Source organism: Amaranthus tricolor, chromosome 2 (assembly GCF_026212465.1).
Source record: "Amaranthus tricolor cultivar Red isolate AtriRed21 chromosome 2, ASM2621246v1, whole genome shotgun sequence".
Taxonomy (NCBI): domain Eukaryota; kingdom Viridiplantae; phylum Streptophyta; class Magnoliopsida; order Caryophyllales; family Amaranthaceae; genus Amaranthus; species Amaranthus tricolor.
The window spans coordinates 38,856,608-38,879,375 of NC_080048.1; the positions used below are offsets into that span (position 1 = coordinate 38,856,608).

General features: G+C 34.5%; 3 protein-coding genes across 3 annotated transcripts; 1 reads left to right on the plus strand and 2 right to left on the minus strand.

Moving 5' to 3' along the window:
• Positions 1 to 2,564: 2,564 nt before the first annotated feature.
• LOC130806734 (phosphoenolpyruvate carboxylase-like) lies at positions 2,565 to 10,240 on the plus strand. The gene is made up of 10 exons (XM_057671930.1): positions 2,565 to 3,225; positions 5,050 to 5,444; positions 5,692 to 5,776; positions 5,877 to 6,099; positions 6,509 to 6,612; positions 6,701 to 6,788; positions 6,991 to 7,145; positions 7,636 to 8,634; positions 8,766 to 9,152; positions 9,601 to 10,240. Exons 1-10 carry the CDS (start codon positions 3,058 to 3,060, stop codon positions 9,895 to 9,897), a joined length of 2,901 nt encoding a protein of 966 aa, XP_057527913.1. The 5' UTR covers positions 2,565 to 3,057; the 3' UTR covers positions 9,898 to 10,240.
• Positions 10,241 to 10,555: 315 nt separating this feature from the next.
• On the minus strand, positions 10,556 to 21,192 carry LOC130806736 (protein CONSERVED ONLY IN THE GREEN LINEAGE 160, chloroplastic). The gene is made up of 10 exons (XM_057671932.1): positions 20,704 to 21,192; positions 15,312 to 15,358; positions 15,142 to 15,214; positions 14,969 to 15,064; positions 14,810 to 14,890; positions 14,419 to 14,510; positions 13,781 to 13,876; positions 11,383 to 11,451; positions 11,119 to 11,292; positions 10,556 to 10,807 (listed from the first exon to the last, which is right to left on the minus strand). Exons 1-9 carry the CDS (start codon positions 21,025 to 21,027, stop codon positions 11,154 to 11,156), a joined length of 1,017 nt encoding a protein of 338 aa, XP_057527915.1. The 5' UTR covers positions 21,028 to 21,192; the 3' UTR covers positions 10,556 to 10,807; positions 11,119 to 11,153.
• LOC130806735 (uncharacterized) lies at positions 15,365 to 20,696 on the minus strand. Its single transcript, XM_057671931.1, has one exon. The coding sequence runs from the start codon at positions 18,400 to 18,402 to the stop codon at positions 16,828 to 16,830; it is 1,575 nt and encodes a 524-aa protein (XP_057527914.1). The 5' UTR covers positions 18,403 to 20,696; the 3' UTR covers positions 15,365 to 16,827.
• Positions 21,193 to 22,768: the final 1,576 nt, after the last annotated feature.

A 22,768-nucleotide genomic window follows, 5' to 3' on the forward strand; every position in this document is an offset into this window, starting at 1 on the left:
TCCTTTGAATAGACTTTATTCTTATAACAAATTTAAGCTTTGTTAAAGAATGCAAATCAAGGAAAATTTTATATAATAGAAATAGGATTTAATCCTTTTAACAAACCAATTTTATCAAATGATTATTAAAGAAAACTTATATAAAATACTCAATCCTCCTAATAAGTCATAGGATATCATCATAAAAAGAAAGAAGATTATGTAATCCCATACTAAAATTTCTTATAAATAAAAATAGTAATTAACAACTTCACTTACCCTTTGATTAGAAGATTGGATTGAGCAAAGAAAATGTTTTTTTTTTCTTCTTGAGCCGAAACCAAGAACAACAACAAGGGGAATATTTTTTTCTGAATTTTTTTCTCACTAAGAAGATTAAAATGTGATTAGGAATGTGAGAAATTTAAATTGAAGCTTAAGGATTAATAGGCAATTTAATGGATGGCTTTAAGTGTCATAATTCACACTTATGAGAGGAGTTACAAAACTCCTCCCCTTACACTTCACAACCGGCTGCCTCTTCCCCTTCCCCTATTTAATTTTTTTTATTAATTAATTAATTAAACAATTATTATACTATTGTTAAAACAGCAAGAAACGTCACGCGATAACATCGTACGCGATAAAACTTGTTACCGTTAAATTTAACCTACTTTATTACTTATAATTAACTATGTAAAATAATATAATTTAATATCACTTATTTATTTTATTTTTGTTATATTTTATTTTATTATATTTTATTTACTTTTAAACCCGATAAATTACGGGGTGTTACAATTCCCCATCGAAATTCTTTTGTGTAAAGTTTTTTTTGGAAATTTATCATTAATAATACAATCTATTCGTAATCGGTGATCGGCTGAGAATAAACTAATCTATGGCTTATTTTTGAATAAACTGATCTATGCGAATATGACAATTTTTTTTTTCCATGGATTGAATTTTCCCCTTAAGTATTGGTCATCAGCTAATGGAAATTCCTCTTTTCAAAATTGTTATTTAAATGTTAATATCCACTTATATATTAGATTTTTCTTAAAAAAAACACGAAAAGATTAAATAATTGACATTTTACTAGTTTCAACAAGCATCTTATGTGGATCTTAACAATTTAATTAATTGTTAATGGTTTAATGAGGCTAAAATACCCTTTAAAAAATACTATTATTGTATAAAATAATAGTCTATGTGTAAGTAGCATTTAGACATGCAATTAGTTATTTTCATTACATTTTAACTTATAGCATTTTAAAATCAAAAATAACATTTTAAAATTTTTTTTCAACATTTTCTACAAGAAATTAATTATATTTCAATCACAACAATAAACATTGATTTCACTGAATAGTAATAACTTACGTAACTTATTAGGTATTTAGATATAGTTACAAATTACAATGTACAAGTACAGCTATTTATGGGCATAACTAACGATAAGTTAGAAAATCTTAACAGATAAAAAGATAAGGCATTTAATTTGTCTTATAGGTTATAAGAATCAAATTTACATCTGAAGGATAAAATAAAAATCCTTCAAATACTCACTAACTAGATTATCTATAAATCTTAACTATCGCCATTATCATTTGATTTTACAAAAAAGTGTCACTATCATATTCTCTTCAATTAACACCAAAACTCATAATTGATTTTTACACTTTATACAATGCACTAATTTAATCATATAAAATCTCTATTGTGTATAATTAAAAATTATAAAAAACTAATATTAATAAAAATTTACATTTAGACAAATCAAATAAGATCTCACTTGACTATATTTTGACATCTAGATTAACAATAAAATATAAATTAAGAGTAATCATTAAATAGTACTCCCTCTCTTACTTAATGAAGTTCCCACACAAAAGTTTACAAGAATAAAGAAAAATATAATCTTTTAGATAGTAGATATTGAATAATAAATTTGATAGAAGAAAAGTGAGAATCATAAACATTAAAAAAATATTAAAAGAAAGGGACCACAACTAATAATTTTTTTTTATAAAGTTGGTGGGAATAATGTGGAAACCAATATATTAATATATTAAAATGAATTCAATGGAAGACATGCGGAAACCATAAACATTATTAAAATATTAAAATAAGGATGAATAGGTTATTTTTGTCCAAAATTTATAATAAATAGAAAAAATCTATGGGAATAACAATTAAAACATCTCAAAATGACAAATAGAAACTTTTTAAAAAACGAAAGGAATATAACAAATAAATGGGATAATTACTTTGAAATTGAGGGAGTAATATTATATATTCAGCTAGTCTCTTGAGTCTGTCTCTTTGAAAAAGAGACTCAAGCCCAGCCCATTAAACATTAATATCTATTTATCGTATTCTTAGTTTTTACTTATATTATCCTTAATGCTTAATTACCGTATCCTTAACGTCTACTTTTAATATTGTAAATGTCTACTTATATCATTCTTAATGCCTACTTACAATATTTTAAAAAATATATAATGTGTCGGCCAATTTATTTAAAAAGACCGTTCTCAGAGCAATTTGTTTTATATATTAGTTAGCACAAAGCCAAGGAGGCAATGAATCTTGGTGTAAGGTAGGTTATGTTGTTTTGTTTCATGTAGATGGGTTAACAGTCTGCAAGTGAGTGGCAGTCCTTTATAAAGATTTGATCTTTACTAACATTTTCTAGAATCTCCTCACCATTCCCCAATCCCCATCAAGATTTATACCAACAATATCACTCACAATTCACAATAGCCTCTAATCCAATCCCCCTTCCCTCTCCACACTTTCATCATCACAAAAAGAAACCCATTATCCTCTACCAACCCAATTAGTCATCTTGTGTTTGATAACCTACAATACCTACAAATTTATGCATACTTTTTCATGATTATCATCAATATTTTTCACACACTTTATTTCACTTTCTAAAAAGAGAGGAAAAGTTAGTGCCTTTTTATTGATTTTTTTGTTATTTTCTATATTTTTGAAGATTTTTTAACTTAATTTTGCATTTTTAGAGATTGAAAATTTGTGCGTTTTTGAAATAAAGTAAAAAAAAAAGTTATGTCTACTGTGAAGTTGGAGAAATTGACTTCAATTGATGCTCAGTTGAGATTGCTTGCTCCTAAGAAAGTTTCTGAGGATGATAAGCTTGTGGAGTATGATGCTTTATTGCTTGATCGTTTTCTTGATATTCTTGAGTCTTTACATGGTGGAGAAATCAGAGAAACGGTATTACAATCTATCTACTAATTTTACTTTTTTTTGGAAGTAATTTGTTTTAGTTAAAGATTTAACTTTCAGTTTTATATTATTATGATAGTTGGATTGGTTGCTTTTTTTTAGGCATTTCTAAGGTGTTCGACTGAATAGGCTGCCTTAAATATTGTTATGATAGTTGAATTTAGTTGCTTTCTAGTTCTAGGCATGTATAAAGTGATAGACCACATACTCCTAACATATTGTTATGATAGTTGGATTTGGTTGCTTTCTGGTTTTGGGCACGTGTAAAGTGATTGATCTCATAGCTCCTATAATTTTGTCATGATAGTTGGATTTGGTTGTTTTCTGGTTTCAGACATGTGTAAAGTGCACCATTGCACAAGGCTTAAAATATTGTTATTGTTGAGGTGTTTAAAACAAATTTGATATTTACACATTGTTGTAACCAAATCCAACTTTGACCCGACTAACCGACTTCAAAACGAGTTTATAACTAAGTTAAAACCAATGTGGACATAAAATTTATTTTGAATCGACTCGAAACACCTGACCGAAATTAATCCGATAAGCTGAATGAACACCTCTAATTTGCATTGATGCTTTCTGGTTTTGGGCATGTGTAAAGTTTTGACCGCATAGAGCCCCTAAAATGTTGTTATGATAGTTGGGTGTGGTTGCTTTCTTTGACTACTAGATGTGGTTTTGAGCATGCGTAAGGTTGTTGTAGGTGTTTCATATATTTTTGAGTGTATTAAAGTGGGTGCTAATGTTATTGAGTTCTGAAAAGTACACATATGGGAATATTCTGGTTTGATAAGTAATATTAGCATTGGTCTCGTTTTATTTTTGGTGGGAGTATCAGATTTTACACCGGCCACTTGAACTGATTTATTGGTTTATAAAGCTATGTAGTTGATTCCTATATTTTGGGATTAAGGCTTCCTTGTTATTTGTTGTTGTTTTGTATTAGATCTCCATGTGATTTTGCTTATTATGTACTACTACTCCATGTTGGTTTGTTATCCAAAGTCCAAACTAGAGGATAATTTGAGAGATGGAATAAGTTTCTACATTAGCTATTATGAGAAATTAAATCCCTGTTTTTGTTACATAGAAGGGCTGAACTGTCTATTTTTCAAGTTGGAAAATCTTAGATGTGTAGCTGATTGAGGTTAATATAAGAGCTCAAGTAGCAGTGGTTGGAATAATAGTGTTGATTGTTATGAATCATCTCCGGACTGCGCTTTTTGGTTTACCACAAAAGAGACTCCTCAAAGTTCAAAAAAACTTAGCTTGATCATGAAAGCACATTTCGTTACCTAATGGTTTTTGTTTGGGGGGACTTCTTTGGTGTATAACTTGTATTGATTTCGTGGAAAAAGAAGAGTAACGAGTACTACTAATACATTACATTGCCATTTGAGTATTTTTGGTTTATACCGACTATGATAAGGGTATGATTTGCCGTCATCCAATCAAACCCAAACCTTGATCATAGCTTTTATGAGTGAGATATACTGGATATGATGTGATGATGATGATGAGATTGAACATGTGTTTGGTTTTAGCGGAAGGAAAGATAAACGATTTGCTATCTGACATTCATGGTAGTGATGTGTCATGTTCTTGGAGAATTTTTGTTGAACTATTGCCATTTGTTTTTTCTCTTTTGCTTCCTTAAGTGAAAACCATGCTTTGATATTGTGGGTTATATTAATTTTGGACGTTTAGAGAATATTTTGTTGTCTTTAAGTGATGATTTATGTAGGTAATGATGAATGTTTCAATTGTAATGATATATGTGTAATTAATTGATTAGTATGCATGGATTAGGTTCAAGAACTGTATGAGCATGCTGCTGAATACGAAAGGACTCGTGATACTAAAAAGTTGGAAGAGCTCGGAAACATGATAACTAGTTTGGACGCGGGAGATTCCATTGTAATCGCGAAATCATTTTCGCACATGCTTAATCTGTCTAATCTGGCTGAGGAAGTTCAGATTGCTTATCGAAGGAGAATCAAAAAAATTAAGAAAGGAGATTTTGCTGATGAGAGTTCTGCATCAACTGAGTCTGATATCGAAGAAACTCTAAGAAGGCTTGTGGTGGATTTGAAGAAATCCCCTGAAGAAGTTTTTGCTACCTTGAAAAACCAGACAGTTGACTTGGTTCTAACTGCTCATCCTACCCAATCTGTTCGTAGATCTTTGCTTCAGAAACATGGGAGGTTCGATCGATCTACTTTATGACTTGTAATTTTTTCAAAATGGAAAATTACTGCTTACGCTGAGGATTTCGTTGGTTATGGTAATTGTAGCGGTGCCTATGATACTCGATTTTAGACTTTGTTATGGCATCAAGCATGGCTTTGACATGGCTTTATCCTCAGTTCCGTTGCACATACTTTTTTATATCTAAAGCATGTTTTGTCTCTTGGGTCTTTCTGAATGGGAACTACTCTTTTTTCTTTTCAGGATTAGAGAATGTTTGACCCAATTGTATGCAAAAGATATTACCCCAGATGACAAGCAAGAGCTTGATGAAGCTCTCCAAAGAGAGGTATGAGTTGGTTTTTAGTAGGGAAGTGTTTTTTACTTTTACTTTAGGATTTCAGTAAGTCTCGAAATATTGAAATCTCAATATGCCATTTTTTGTTTAGATTCAAGCTGCATTCCGTACAGATGAAATCAGGAGGACTCAACCAACTCCGCAGGATGAGATGAGGGCCGGAATGAGCTACTTCCATGAGACAATTTGGAAAGGTGTTCCAAAATTTCTAAGACGTGTTGACACCGCATTGAAAAATATAGGGATCAATGAGCGTGTTCCCTATAATGCCCCTCTCATTCAGTTCTCATCTTGGATGGGTGGTGATCGAGATGGTATGATCTCTTTTTTGTGGCAAGTTTATTGATGTGTTAGCACTATTTGGTATTCCTTAAAGGAGTATCATAAGTATTGCTAGTCATTTTGGAAGTAGTGAAATTTTTACCCAAGACTTGATTGTGCTTAATGTAGCTGTTGATTGATATTTCAGACGTAATTTTTATTTGGGGCGAAGCAAAGATTATGAGGCCCTATATTTTTTTTTTTGCAATTTCTTTCAAAATGGAGCCCTTACACCTTTACAAATTATTAAAGAAAATTGCATGCATTAAGTATAAAAATACTGAACACCAAAATGTATAATTACATTCTAAAACGTGCACAAATAATTGTGAGTTGTTAGTTCAATGATTAGTGTGTCAAAATGACATTGTTTCACATAATCTGTTTTAATTTGAACTATAGGAAATCCAAGAGTAACACCAGAAGTTACAAGAGATGTATGCTTGTTGGCTAGAATGATGGCAGCTAATATGTATTTCTCTCAGATAGAGGACCTCATGTTCGAGGTATGGAACAATACTTTTTGCTCGGTCAATCTAACTAAGATCTCATATTGTAGTTTTTAAGCCTTTTGTATTATTTCTATCCTAACAGCTCTCCATGTGGAGATGCAATGATGAACTCCGTGCTCGAGCCCACGAAATGCATGGACATTCAAAGGGTGATGCCAAACATTATATTGGTATGCCTAACTCTATCTTCCATATGTAAAAAGTAAACATATGTTTTCTTAATTGTAGCTGAGGTAGGACCGTAGGAGAACGCCAGAACGATGTCATTCCATACGCTTTGTTTACTATATTTCCTTTCCCTTGTTTGAGCTGAAAGGGATTGAGGTCATATTAGTTATTGAAAAGGCATTTTTCTTCTATAAATTTTTACAGAGTTTTGGCAAAGAATTCCCCCTAATGAGCCTTATCGGGTTATTCTTGCTGATGTGAGAGATAAACTCTATAATACTCGTGAACATGCTCGTCAGTTATTGTCAAACGGGGCCTCTGATGTTCCCGAAGAAGCAACCTTCACACACATTGATCAGGTTAGGTGTTCTTGATGTTGTGTCACTAATAAAAATTTAACTAACATAAATTTATTGCTTATCGTTTAGCTTGTTCGTGATTGCTTTCTGTTTCAAGTGTTTTGTATGTTGAATTGTGGTACTGATCGCTCTTGTTTGGGAAATATTTATTAGAACCGTTTTTGTTAACTGATGTTATAATTGTTAAAGGAACCAACTCAACCAAAAGTTTAAGCTAACGGTTGAGGCCTCAGAATATGTTATATACTCTAACACGCATCCTCACGCGAGAGCCCTTTGGCCTACAAGTGCGGATGCAACACAGACCCTCCTCATACCTGGCGCTAAATATTCCACTTTAAATGAAGGATGGTTGAGATTTGAACCCGTGACCTTTTTACACATTGGCTCTAACCATAATTGACCATTTAAGTTGATCTTTATCTTCTTATTCGTTATTGGTGTTGGCTCATGAATCTCATTTTTTCGTTGCTTTTATTTATTGTTGTAGTTTTTGGAGCCTCTTGAGCTATGCTACAGATCACTTTGTGCTTGTGGTGATCGACCCATTGCTGATGGGACTCTTCTTGACTTTATGCGACAAGTTTCCACTTTTGGGCTCTCTCTTGTAAGGCTTGATATTAGACAAGAATCTGATAGACACACTGATGTGATGGATGCCATTACTACATATCTTGGTGTTGGGTCTTACCGAGACTGGTCAGAAGAGAAGAGACAAGAGTGGCTTTTGTCTGAATTGTGCGGAAAGCGTCCTCTATTTGGCCCTGATCTCCCTAAGACCGAAGAAATTGCTGATGTTTTAGACACATTTCGTGTAATCTCAGAACTCCCATCCGATAACTTTGGTGCCTACATTATCTCCATGGCTACCGCACCATCTGACGTTCTTGCTGTTGAGCTTCTCCAACGCGAATGTCATATCAAGAATCCTTTAAGAGTTGTCCCGCTGTTTGAGAAGCTTGCTGATCTAGAGGCCGCTCCTGCTTCCCTGACTCGTCTCTTCTCGATTGATTGGTATAAGAATAGGATTAATGGGGTGCAAGAAGTCATGATTGGATATTCTGACTCGGGAAAGGATGCTGGTCGTCTGTCAGCCGCATGGCAGTTGTACAAAGTCCAGGAGGAACTAATTCAAGTAGCTAAGGAATTCGGCGTGAAGCTTACCATGTTTCATGGGCGAGGAGGGACTGTAGGAAGAGGAGGGGGTCCCACTCATCTCGCCATTTTGGCTCAGCCACCCGATACTATTCATGGATCACTACGTGTCACGGTACAAGGTGAGGTAATTGAACAATCCTTTGGAGAGGAGCATTTGTGCTTTAGGACATTGCAACGATACACGGCCGCTACACTCGAGCACGGAATGCATCCTCCGATCTCTCCTAAGCCAGAATGGCGTGCACTTTTGGATGAGATGGCTATTGTCGCCACCAAGGAATATCGCTCGGTTGTTTTCCATGAGCCTCGTTTTGTTGAGTACTTCCGCCTTGTAAGTTACCCGTAACTTTGTAATTTTATATTTGTTCTTGGTTTCCCTGTTTTATAGCAATTCCCTTTATGGATGTCATTTATTGCTTTCCATATTAATGTTTTTTCACACTTTATTTACTTGTGCTGTAGGCAACACCGGAATTGGAGTATGGACGTATGAATATTGGAAGTCGTCCTTCCAAGCGTAAACCAAGTGGAGGAATTGAATCTCTTCGTGCGATTCCTTGGATATTTGCATGGACACAAACCAGATTCCATCTACCCGTGTGGCTCGGATTTGGAGCGGCATTTAAGCATGTCAGCGAAAAAGATATTAGGAATCTTACGATGCTCAAAGAGATGTATAATCAATGGTCTTTCTTCAGAGTGACTATTGACTTGCTTGAAATGGTTTTTGCTAAGGGGGACCCTGGAATTGCTGCTCTATATGACAAACTTCTCGTGTCGGAGGAGTTGAAGCCTTTCGGGGAACACTTACGAAAAAGTTATGAAGAAACAAAACAACTTCTCTTGGAGGTAAAATACTTGTTTCAGTGTAACATAATTCGCAGTTAATTTGCTTTTCGAATTCACGATTTGCTTAAATAGACCCTAAAATAGCCCAAAATCACCATAATCCAGTTTTTTTGATTCGCGATTTGCAAGGAGATTAGTGGATCATGTGATAGTGATTTGTCTGTTTATGAAGATACAAAACAACTTCTCTTGGAGGTAAAATATATGTTTCAATGTAACATAATTCGCAGTTAATTCGCTTTTTGAATTCGTGATTCGCTCAAAACGACCCTAAAATAGCCCAAAATCGACCATTGTCCGTTTTTTTGATTCGCGATTTTCAAGGAGATTAGTGGACCATGTGACAGTGATTTGTCTGTTTATATTACTTCCTCCATCCAAAGATATGTTCCGCCTTTTATTCACGAGTCAGCTGTGAGCAAACTAAAAGTGTCATGTTTTTGAACAGGTTGCTGGACACAAGGACTTACTGGATGCAGACCCTTACTTGAAACAAAGACTCCGACTTCGTGATCCTTACACCACAACCCTTAATGTCTGCCAAGCATATACCCTGAAGCGGATTCGTGATCCTAATTTCCATGTGACTGAGAGGCCGCACTTATCAAAGGAAATAATGGATTCAGACAGCCCAGCAGCGGAACTTGTGAAGCTCAACCCTACCAGCGAGTATCCTCCCGGCCTTGAGGATACCCTTATCTTGACCATGAAGGGTATTGCTGCTGGCATGCAGAACACAGGTTAAGCAAGTTGTAGGCCTGTTGCAACTATTTCTGTATGTATATCATCCAGCTTCTCCGGTTGCAGGGCTCTAGTTGAAGATACTTGTCGTCCTTGGTTTGAATGGCCCGGCCCTTCTGCTTGCTGTCTTGCAAACCCCACCTTTCCGTCGCCCCCAAAAAATTTTCTGTACCAAGTATTGATGTTTCTCGGTGTGCTTTCTGGATGACTGGGTTGTCTGTCGTTTTACCCAGCTACCTGTGTAGTGATGTGTTGCTTTTCGTACGAAAGAACAGTCTGCTACTGGAACTGCTTTTTTTGAGTTATAATGATCACATCTGCTTTTGTATTTAACCGAAAAGCAAAAACTCGAAATTGCTTTGCCTTGGCACATTTTCAAATAGTTATTATTGTCAAAGGCAAAATGTGCACTTAACAAAGAAAAGGAGGTAGGAACTCGGAAGTATCAACCAATATCGAAAGTATCATTTAGCCGAATCAACTCTCAAAAGCCCCCTCCCTTGTCACAGGACGAGAAGGCTGGTCCGTGCAAAGCTCAAAATGGGCATTGTTGGGAATCGGGATGAATTGCTTCAACCAAGTTCAGCATCATTCCCGGAAATGTAAGAAATAGGGGGAAGTGAGGTAAGAATCAAGTTAAGAGTGCAAGCGTAAGTCATTCGTGATCGAATCAATTTCTTATTATATACATCAAAGTACATCTTCAAGAGAAATACTGAAACATCCGTGCTTTACATAATTCATCAGCTAATGTAACAAGAATATAATTAACAAGTGTTGACAACAACACAAATTCCACATCTTTAAATTTCTTGAATGTATAACAAAGAATGATGTGGTTGCCTATTTGTTGACGCTTCCTATTTGATGAGTATTTGTTTCTTCAAGCCACAGCTTCTTCATCCGAAACCCAACTAAGAAAATGCAAGTCACTAGTTAAGACTTGCTTTGTCGAATAAACTAATTTGCAAACAAATACTACTACGTCCTCTAGAGAATGCTACAAGTACCTCAGGACTTATAGGACTCTAGTATGGAGATGGTCGAGGGAGATTAAATGTGTGGACGAGAATTGGTGAGAGAATGTAAGGCCATTTCCCATAACAGAAGTGTAGCAAATTCAGTAGAACAAATTAAAAAGGAAAATGTAGCAATTGAGCTTGTTTAAAAAGGCAACGCCCGGGCTACTTTAAAAAAGTGAAAAGGAGAGCTTATGTCTTATTACCTGAAATTGATATTATTAAAATGCCTGGAAACTGCTCATGTTTCTGTCTTCTTCTCCGCTACAGGCAGTGCATCCTCAATTGCTTGGGTGAATGTAGCAATTTTGTAGGTGAAGAACCCTACCAGCATTGGTATTAGGTCTAGGTGCATAAGTCCGAATTGAGGAACCGCAATCCTGCATCCAAAATGGGTAAAAAAAACTATATTACAATCATTCTTTGAGAAACTGTTATCGCGCATACTGTCATCAGCAAGTATAACTTACTCGTTCCAACGATTATAAATCATGACTAACGCAACCGGAACCAACAACCTAGGCTGTCCAACTGCTGCCCTGCAATCATGTTAAAAGGCAACCAACAATAATGCAGATTCATCATAATCAGCAAAATGAAACTAAGAATCCAAGTTAAGAGATAGAAAAAGAACAATTTTGCATCATTGAGATAAATGGATGTGTTATTCACTTATTTGTATTAATATTCAATATATGATGATTGTCTCTTGAGCGTAGTGGGGACAAACAACAAGATGTGACCCATAGAATTAAGGGGGCGTTTGGTTGGGGGTCTTAAGGAAAGGGAAAGGGAATGAAAATACCCCATTCCCTTTGATGTTGTTTGGTTCGCATTTAGAATGATTCCGTTTCCCCATTTTAAGGTTTAGGTTTAACTAAATGAGGTAATCCTCATTCCCCACCTCCCCCCTCCACTTTCCCATTCCATTCCTTCCCCATTCTTGAACCCTACTGCTGCCTTCTCCTTCCTCGCGCCTCCTTCCTCACCAAAATCCTTGCTGCGTCCTTCCTCCTCCTGCTGTTGCTGCTGCTGCTGCTTCTTCTCCTCGCGCCTCCTCCCTCCCCAAATCCCTAAATCTCACTCCATTAACAGAATCCCTAAATCTTCCATTAACAGTTGAATCTTCCTTTTTCTTCTTTCTCCTTTTTAGATTTCTCACTGTATCAAGTTGATTGTTACAATGTTCTTTTCGTTTTATTGTTGTTTTCTTTATGTTTGACGTTCACTGTATTGGTGCTTGAATCTTGTAGCTTATGTGTTATTTGTAGATTCTTCTCTCAATTGAAATCTGAGTTCAAGTTTTCGTTTATTTGACCCAAATTGATGCTTATTGATGCTTTAAGCTGCTTGTAGCTTAATGTTGGCATCTTGTTGTTGTTTTTCTCTCAATGCTTAATGCTTTAAGCTGCTTTAAGATTCTTCTCTCAATTGTTGTTTTTCTGGGGTTTAAGCTGCTTTTTGGAACTTTGTGAGGATTGATGAGCATCTTGTAGTTTAATGTTGGCAGTTTTTTGTTTGTGATATAGTTTTACCAATTTTGTAGACTTTTGAAGCTTTTGAGACTGTTTTGTGCATTGAGCAGCTCTGTTTTGGATAGCTGTGAGATTTGTGGGTGGTGGCATCACAATATTTTTCGGTTTTACATAGCTTCTAGCATGATTGTTTTATTTAGTTTTTTTCTTTTGAGGACTCAATGTTGGCAGTTGCAAACAATGTGTCTTGGAACTGATATTACATGCTCTTTACTGATATTGTTGTTCTTCATAATATATTCGCATTTGGTTGTGAATTGTAGGTTAGTATGATAAAAAATTGGGATTTTAGAAACTTGATTATGTATCATTGTTTGTTTGTTTGGTTTTCAAGAATACATGGAAACAAGGTGCTTGGTACTTCTTTGATGTTCTTATTGATGTTCATTTGTACAGAAAATGGCTAGCATTGGTACTTTTTTGAAAAGGAAGAGAAATTGGGACTGTATTCGATTCATAATTACTATGAAAGGACTAGAACACTTTTCGTATGTATTTTGATCTACAAACAAGTGATTATATGTAATTAATCGAGCTACGTTGTTATTATTTAGAGTTATGTTTTTTCAAAAAATAAGTTTTTCAAGTTTATCATATAACAACTACTTATTTTTGGAGAAAATATAAAAGAATTTAAAAACTCAAATTTTGATTCCTTAACTTGAACCAAACAGTCACAAAGGGAATCATTCAGCAGCTCATTCCGTTTCCTGAACACAACCAAACGACTAGGCTAATTTAGGGGAATCCATTCCTTTCTCCTGCATTCCCTTTCCTCATTCCATTCCGATTCCCTTGTGCGAACCAAATGCCCCCTAAGTGTGGATGGCAAAATAAAGAGAGGCTATTGAGATATCATATGATCGAGGTGTGCCCATAAAGTTAAAGGGAAAGTTTGATTACATGGATCAGAATGTTGGGCTTTCAGAAAGAATCATAGTAGTAAGATTGGAGAAGTGGAGATACGATGCTTTGATGGATGAGCGACCAACCTTGAGAGACAGAATTGGAAACGAAGATATAAGAATGCTTCATCTAAGATGGTTTGGGCATATCTCAAGACGAGGCATTAGTCAATCGAAAAGGGAGATAGAAAGTTAGAGTTTGGGGATTTAAAAAGAAAACGAGGACGACCGAAGATGATTTGGAGGGCAGGAGTGTAAAAAAAAATAGCCTCGAATAGAGAACCTAAAACTTAAACAGATCTCCTAAATCTGCCCTCAAATGAGGTGAAAATGTATTGAAATGTAATTTAAAGCAACATAGTGAGGACGTAACAAAGTTATAAAGAAAGATTTAATCTGGCTATAAGAAAAGGAAAAACAGCACATACTTTATCATTTTCTTAGATCCTGAAGAGGCCATGGAGTCTACACTGTTGCCAAGCATCCGTATATAGGCCAATGATCCAAGTAAGCCCGCACCAAAACTGAAAGTGATTGAGGGAAATCGCATTAGCCGAAATGAAGTTAAAGCATCTAAGATCCAGGGTAAAAATCTCAAAGGTTTTGCTACTTCATATACTACTAGTCAAGAACAACATTTGATTATAAACCAAGAACCATGGACTAAACCTCTAGGACAAGATATTGTGATTGGCTTTCAACAAAAACGTCGCAAAATAATGCACAGGATATATCAGAAAATAAAGTGTTGGATCCGCAATGGAAAGCTTCAGGGTTCAGGCAAGTGTTTTCAGCAGCATCATACAGTAAAAAGCAATGAAAATTTTGAAATAACAAGCAAATGAGGCAATTGACAGCATACATTCTTGGATTTCAAATCATGAAGCCTCATGTCTTGTTACTGGTATAAATTTGAACAAAATTTCGAGAAATTACACTTTCAGGCAATTCCAGTGCACTAGTTAAGGACATGATATAAAGGAATAATGCTGAAACTAAACCTAACCATTAACACATTTTAGTAGACACAGGACAAGGGATAACTTGAAACTCGTGACATTTTCACCTTGCTGCAATTTCCGGAGAGTAAGAGACATAAGCTGAAACTAAACCAATGCCACCTATTCCGACTGTTAGCAGTTGCAATTTGTTTTTCAGCTGCAACAGCCAATATAGCTTCAGTGATACGTTCATAAGTCATCAAAAGCATGGATGTAAAGAAATAAAAACGTAAATTCTGTTAGACCCTAAGTAGTTACTGTTGGAAAAATAACCCACGTGATCCCACATCCAAGAATTAGAGAGGTTGACTAACATATAAGCCTGATGGGCTACTCCTCCTATTACCAGTTGGTTTTAGGATAGAACCTCATCGAGTTTGTGAGCAGCCAATTCTCCTCTTATGCGGGTCTTGTTGTGTACAAGCCCAATAATAAATTTATCAATTACCACTTAACCTGGTAATACTGCTCTCTTGATTGGGCAGCTAAAACTTCTGGGTCCCCTTGAGGTTGCCTTAACTCGCGGAGCAACACATCCTATAGTAATAACCCAAAGTCAATTTTGTCGTAACAGTTTATAGAGAACGATTTTGCCACACTTAATGCACAACTTACACTGCCAGCAGTTGAAGCCTTTGCTGCTTTATCCCATTTCTCCTGCTCACGCTTGGTAGCTGCCAGCTTCCATCTTCGTGTAGGAACTTGCACATTCTGAGAATGAAATCATGTAAGTAGTGATCAATAAAAAATATTGCTATAACATTGAAGAACAGTGGCAATGTGCATACTTCAGTTGTATTTTTCTGTTCTGATGCTGTCTTTGGAGTTGCTTTTAGAGAAGCACTGAGATCAACTTCTAAACTGTATGCACACGTTTAACGTAAGTCAGCAAGACAACATCCTCGACATTCACCAAGGACTAATTAGCATTACATGGTTAAATGAGATATTAGCATACCTGTCAAGACTCATGACTCTATTCAGGCTAAGAAATCCAGAAGACTCCTGCCCACAGGAATTTGTAGTTGTGTCATTATTTTACTGATATGATAATAACTCACAGAAATATACTAAAAGAAGATAAATTAAGCATCTATCTTTTTGATATAGTCTCAGTGTAGATGTAGATACTTGTATGAAATGTACATTTCGCTGAAAACTTAAATTATAGTCTCCAGCCTTGACTATATCCTATAGATGTGAAGCAGAAAATGGGCAATTTGGTTTTGGTGTTTGAATGACTGAATAGAATTATGTGATCTATAACTGCAAGGTCTGAAAATGCACCAAAAGACCATTACATCAGTCTACCGACACCTAGTTCCACAACTCTCCAACTCGAGCATACGGGCCTTAAGTGGAATCTTGAGTCATTCTTATAGTTATCGTGAGTAACGGAATCTAGCTAGTTATTTGCAGAAATAGCGGAAATAATCAAATATAATATGGATAAAACAATCATTCAAGCAACATTGGCTTCCACTTCCATCAAACTTAACTAATTGAAGTTAAGCTCAAAATCACACAATTTAGTCGGAAGCAGCAAGATTTGCTCCCAAAAGACTTGTTCCAATTTCTATCAACACCTCGCTCCATGCAATCATACCGTGTGTTTGGCTAATGGTGTTGGCTTTTTGGTTGACATTTGACTTTTGCCTTTTTGGTTGGTCATGTTAAGGAGAATAGTACAATTGATATTCATGACTATCCTCCATGATCATCCAGTGGCTACACACTACTATTAGTTTGATTATCGCCTTTCTTTTCATTATTCTAGTTTCCATATCCTTCCTAAAATTATTCTAGCAATCTTTACTTCTTATTTGTAGTGCATAGCTTTAGTTTGTAAATTAACTCTTTCAATATTATTTCATTCAATCACTCCTATCAGGTCAAACGGCGGAAAGACGTGTGAGGTAAACGGCAGAAAGTATTTGGTAAAGTCAAAAAAGTTGGCTTTGAATTTTAGGACCTACTTTAAATTTAAGAAACAAAAGGCAACAACTAATTTTATCACACATAAAAATATTATCAACTAGTCAAACAAAGTCATCAACCTACAGCCAATTGCCACACATCCCCCACCATCTCGACACAGAGACAAATCAATTGACCAAGCAAATGTAGCTCACGGTTAATCAAACCCACTTCACCAAGAAATTATTATTCAATCACAAAACACACAATGCATTATTACAACTGAATGGAAATGGAAGCAACAAGACATCTTTCAAAGCCTAAAAATCCAATAACATAAATTCACTTTACCATCTTTGAATCATCCACAACTCATTTTACTATCTTTAAATCCAATTTAAGCAAAACACATTATAAAAGCAAGTCTCCATGGTACTAAAAAGTAGACTAGTCCAACGCAAGCACAAGCATGCTTAACCTCAGTTCCCCACCCCCCCCCCCCCCCCCCCCCAACAATACTGCTAATATATATCAACATTAGCATGAAAATTCAGACTTCAATGTTCTTCACCATCTTCCTCTTCGAAACTGAACACCGGCATCTCATCTTCATCATTGAAAAATGACTTCCTCCCAACAAGTTGAGACACTCTCTTAACTGCACCTGAATCTCGCGGACTCTCATCAATATGTCTAAAAACACGAATTTTAGGATACTCCTCCATGACCTGTTCATCAGCAAAACTCAAAGACTGACAAATTACAGATTCCTCAACTTCCTCATTTAGGCCATTATCCATACTAAAGAAAGACTTCCTCCCAATCAACTCAGATATCCTTTTTGCCGGGCCAGAATCTCGTGGACTCTCATGTATGCACCTCAAATTCTTTATTTTTGGAGCCCGGATTTTCGATACAGATAAAGGAGTGTTTTGATCAAATAATATTGGAACCATCCCTTCAGTTGGGATAACCCACCTCTTTTTCACCCTATTTTCGGTGGTTGATTGCTCCCCTACTTGAGATTTCTCAGTCAAAGAAACACGTTTCTTATCAGACCTCATTCTATCCTCCTCATTTTCAGGCAATGATCTCTTCCTAAGCTCTTTTATCGCCGAATTTCCCCCATTTGAAACCTGATTATACCTACTAGCAACCACTCTACCACTCTTCAATGGCTTCTTGACAGCTGATTTGTCCCCTTCTTTTGTAAAAAGTTTCTTTGGTTGAATTGAAGAAACAACAGCATCTTCCTTCTTTGTTGTCTTCTTAGACCCAACAGTTGTTGCAGCATGCCTTGGCACCTGCGTTTTCAAAACAGTTTTATACCGCGATTTTGGGCTAAGACTCGAGCATTTTCCTCTCTCTTTTGTTACCTTTAACTCATCAATTTCATCTAGTTTCCAATAACAAGATTTTCTTCTGTTTGCACTCTGCTGAACAGGGGTTGTAATATCTTGCTTACTCAATTGCCTCAGTTTTGTAGCAGAATATATCTCTGCTGGACCAAGACTAATCCCCCTTCTCACTCCTCTCATGATCTCAGTGGGGCCCATGCTTAATCCCCTTCTGCGTGTCTTCATTTTAGCACTTAAACTCATTGATTCCTCAATCTTACTCTGTTCATTCGAACTTCGAATACTCTGCTTTGGTAGATCCATAAACTTGGCAGCTACAATCTTTCCTCTTTTCTCCACCATCTTAGTATTTCTCTTCGCCTTTTCAAGGCGAAGAGACTCTAACCTCGATGACAATCGACTAATCTCTTTCTCAATTTCCTCAATCTCACTATCAATATTTCTTTCCTCACAAATATTCCCCTTTTCTGAGGCAGAAATTTTGCACGTCGGATTTTGTGGGGTATTTTCAATAAAATTATTATTACGAAGAGGATTATTAGAAGACGAAGATTTTAAAACAAGGGATTCAACAATTGAAGGGCTTCGATTCTCTTTAGTAGAATCAGATTGAAGAGATTCAGATAGATTGATTGACGATAATTGTTTCATATCTGACCAAGAAAACTTAAGATTTGCAGAATTTTCAGATTCCCCATTATCAAATGCTGCATTATTCCAAATTTGAAGGTCTTTAGAATTAATCGTTTCTGGGTATTGTTGAATTACACTCATTTTTTCTTTCTGGATTGAAGGAATAAAGAAAAAAGAATTAAATTGTATCTTGAAAGAGAAAAGGAACTTGATTCTTGTAAGTGTATGCAGAGAAGAAATGGGTCTTAGAGGAAGAACAAGAGGATTTGTATTTTGTAATTTGGGAATTTATTTGTGACCGTTGGAGAGGAAATTTCAAACGTTATAAGGCCGCTCCTTAAAGAATGTGGGCCGTTGGATATTAAACGGCTCATCTTATATACGCTCCGATTTGATTTGGATAATGATAGTTACATGGTGATTTATTTCTAATCGTCCGTTTATTCGCCCATAAAACACTGAAATATGTTTTATTTTGCAATTCTTAAATTATTTTTATTAAGCTAGTTTATGTATATTTAGTCTATTGAAATAATTATATATAATTTTAAATTAACCAATTAGAGAATTGGTTAATTGTCCATTTTTATTTTATTTTAAAGTGCACAACAATTGTTAAATTGTCTTAGTTGGAAAACAAATATCACTTTTCTAAAAGAATTTTAGACTCAATTTTCATTTAATTATCCCCTCTTTCACCTACTTGTAAATTCTAACAAAACAAAAAAAAAAACTTGAAAAGTAAAAAGAAGAAATTCAGAAGTCTTGTATGAAATAGTCTCACCGTGAAACGAAACCATACAAGCAGTTCATTAGTAAAAAGACATTAAAAAAACAATGAAATATGAGTTCACGATCGTACAAGAAGCAATTTTATTATAAAATAGTTTAGGCTGACCTAATTAAAATCGTCTCACAGTGAGACGGCCTCAATAAAGATTTAGTGAAATTAATTTGGACTTTAGTTTTAAATGGAAAAAATTAGGTGGGGCCAAATAGAATTGGGAATGGGCTAAATTAGCACATGGGCTGGCTCAAGTAGCACATGAGCAAGCCCATTCAACTAAATTGGGCTATGCCCAAATAGAATTGAAAATGGGCAAAATTTGCACATGAATAGGCCCATTCAACTAATTTGGGTGATGCTAAAATAATACTCCCTCCGATCTTTTAATTTAGTCCCATTTCCTTATTTGGCAAAACCTTTGAATTAGTCCCATTTCTATTTTTGGCAATCCTTTTTTACTTAAATACCCTTAGTTCACACAAGTAATTACGAATATACCCCCATATACCTTACTTACCCAACTACCCTTCACTACTTATCCTTCACTACTTACCCTTTACTATTTACCCTTTTTAATGGACCCCACACAACCCTTAATATCCGTACCCAACCTATATGGGACTATATTGAAAGATCGGAGGGAGTATTGAGAATGGGCTAAATAGCATATGGGCAGGCCTCAATCAACTCACTAGCCCTATGAATGTAGAATAACTTTTGCAGGAGACTGTCTTATAGTGAGATAGGCCCATATGAAAAGTCTAAATTTTAAAAAAACGTTTTAACGTTCATTTTGTCTTTTACGAAACCCATTTATTATGAGAGAACCCAAAAGAAGCTCATTTAAAAAACAGAAATTTGTTAACTGATTTATTATCTAAAACCCTTTATAAAATACATTTTTTTAAAAATTATAATTCAGACCAGCTCAATATAGGTCGTTTAACCATAAAACGGTCTTAACGAAGAATTAGTCTTAAGCATTTAAAAAGTGCCAATAACGTCTAAAAGGTTTAACAAAAGAGTGTTCAAGACCCAAACTAGATATATTTCAATTAAGTTAGATGAGTCATTTAGCTCAAAATAAAATTGTTATTATAACTCAATGTACAAAAGTCAAAATTAAGATTCAAGAAGTATAGTGTTTAAGAAAATTGAGTATTGTCTGAATACTATTTTCTGAAAAATATATGAATTCATTTCTTCTTGTCCCTTCACTAGTCTATTTTTGCCCTCAACCTACTTTGTATTCGAAAAAAGTATAGTGCAAATCGCTACTCCTCTCATTTGTATTATTTAACTCATTCGCCAAACCATTGTTGACTTGAGTGAGCTATTAACTGAAATTGTTGGTCGATTTAACCAGTTTAAAACATCATTAATTTATTATTCCCTAGTTGAGTTAATTTTTTGAATTAATTATTATCAAAATGTTAATAAAAAACATTATTTAAATAAAAAGTCATTTAATCTTTTATCTTTTATCCTTACAAATTTGGTACAAAATAAATTTTAATTATCATATTGATTTTGCAAAAATTAATTATCCTCTTTCCACTTAATCAACCTCCTCGTTTTATTGTTTCACTAATTCACTTAATAATAAAACCAGTTCAATCGATTGAGGAAAAAAATCAGCAAAATTAGGTATTTACCTCCGCAGATGAAGACGGAAGATTAGAATCAGAAACTTGTGATTGATCATTAACAAGCTTCTCCATCTGCGGCATAAAATCATTATTCCAAATAAATTCAGAAGATGTAACTGGATCTTCTTTCTGACCTCCCCAATACTTACGCAGCTTCGTGGTTGTCGGTGGGCCGCCGTAATCCCCCGGTGCGACGCCCGTCGACCATTTCATGGCCTTCTTCTTTGGTAGCAGGATTTTTGTTGGCCTTTGCTCCGGATTCGGATTCGGTGAGTCTTTGGACATTGGTGTTGCTGCTGAGTTTATAATCATATAGTTTAGGATTGCCATTTTTGGCTCCGAAAGGTTAATTTATGTGTAAAAATGGAGAAGTATTTGTTTGGAAAAGCTTGCAATTAAGTATGTAAAACGATGAATTAAGGTGAAGAAAATATCTTATTGAAGAAGATGATGATCATATGTTGCTATCCACTCATTCTTTAGTGGCCAATTTGGCAGATTCCCACACTAGTAGCTCCGGTTGAAAATAGTTTGGTACGGTTAGACAATACTCAACATCCGTTTTTTCACGATGTTCTCGAATAAAATTTACGAATTTAATAAAATTTACGAATTTATGAATTTTAGTTTCAAATTTTAATTATGATTTCTCATAGATCGATAAGAAAAAATATATTTATTTGGAATCTTATTAGATTCGTTTTAATGTATACAATCTAAATATTAATTTTTTAGAATTTTAGAAACTCACGGTTAAAATTAAAAATAAAGGTAAAAGATCATCCCAGTATCCCGCATAAGGCATGGTTTAAAAACTCATAATTAAAAATATTTGATTTCAAAGCTTGCATTAGAATCTATGAAAAAAGCGAATGTAAAGATCATTTGAAAACAGAGAGATTATGGAATTAGGTGGAAAAAATTTAAAGCGGAGAAAAAGACCAAGTAAAGAGTTGTTGAAAAAAATGGTGTAAAATCGATAAAATACATTAAAAAGTGGTGTAAATTGAGTAGGATAGATAAAGTAAATCAATTAATATTATATTGATTCTTATTCTTATCTCTATGTTCCATTACACTTGCGTCAGTTCGGTAAGTATTAAGGAAATAATTGGTTGATAGTAAAATATAAATATTGTCCTTAGATAATACACCTTGTTTTATCAAAACATAGTCAATTGAGATTTTGTTTGATTCGTCTCTATGTGAAGGTTATTAATATAAACTTTTGATTCGACTGTTTTTGCTTTCGTTTCTCGTAAACAACTCTAAACTAGTTTTATCAGATATTTTTTTTTTAAATGAATCAATAAATATTGTTGCTATATTTTTGGAAAAGATGGAATCTATGATGTATATTCTCCGCTCTCGTTGATTTGCTTCATGTCTCAAAAAAGATCTTAAATTTTTTTGAATTTATCAAGCAAATTTTATTTTTGTAAAAGTACAAATATATATATATATATATATATATATATATATATATATATATATATATATATATATATATATATATATATATATATATATATCCAACCATCAAAATTGTTTAAATGCTAGATTATTCAAGTGAAATTCAAATAAATAAAATGTCACATTTAATTTAATCAATACAAGAAATTAATTATTAATAGTGTTAAATAATTCACACCAAAGTCACTTGATCTTTTCAACCTAATTAATTGTTTTGAAACCTAAAGTAAATTCGTTCAACCATTCAAATAAAAACGTTATTGTCCTAAGAAATTAATTACAATTAATTTTATAACCCATTCTCAAAGAGTTACCACTAAATATATTAATAAGTATTTGTTTATGAACCAATATATGTATGTACATAGAAAGTCACACATACAAGTTGAGAAACCACACAAAAATATTCAAGAACAAAATTAAGTAATTAACCATGACAAAAAAATTGGTTCTTTTTTTGTGCATGATTCTCTTATTTCAAATAGGGTATGCTAGTAGACCCTTGCCATATGAACCTCAAGAGTGTATTTTAACTGCTACAAGTATTCAAGTGTGTTTGGCTGATTTTTGGACATATTTTGAGAGAGTTAGTGAAAAA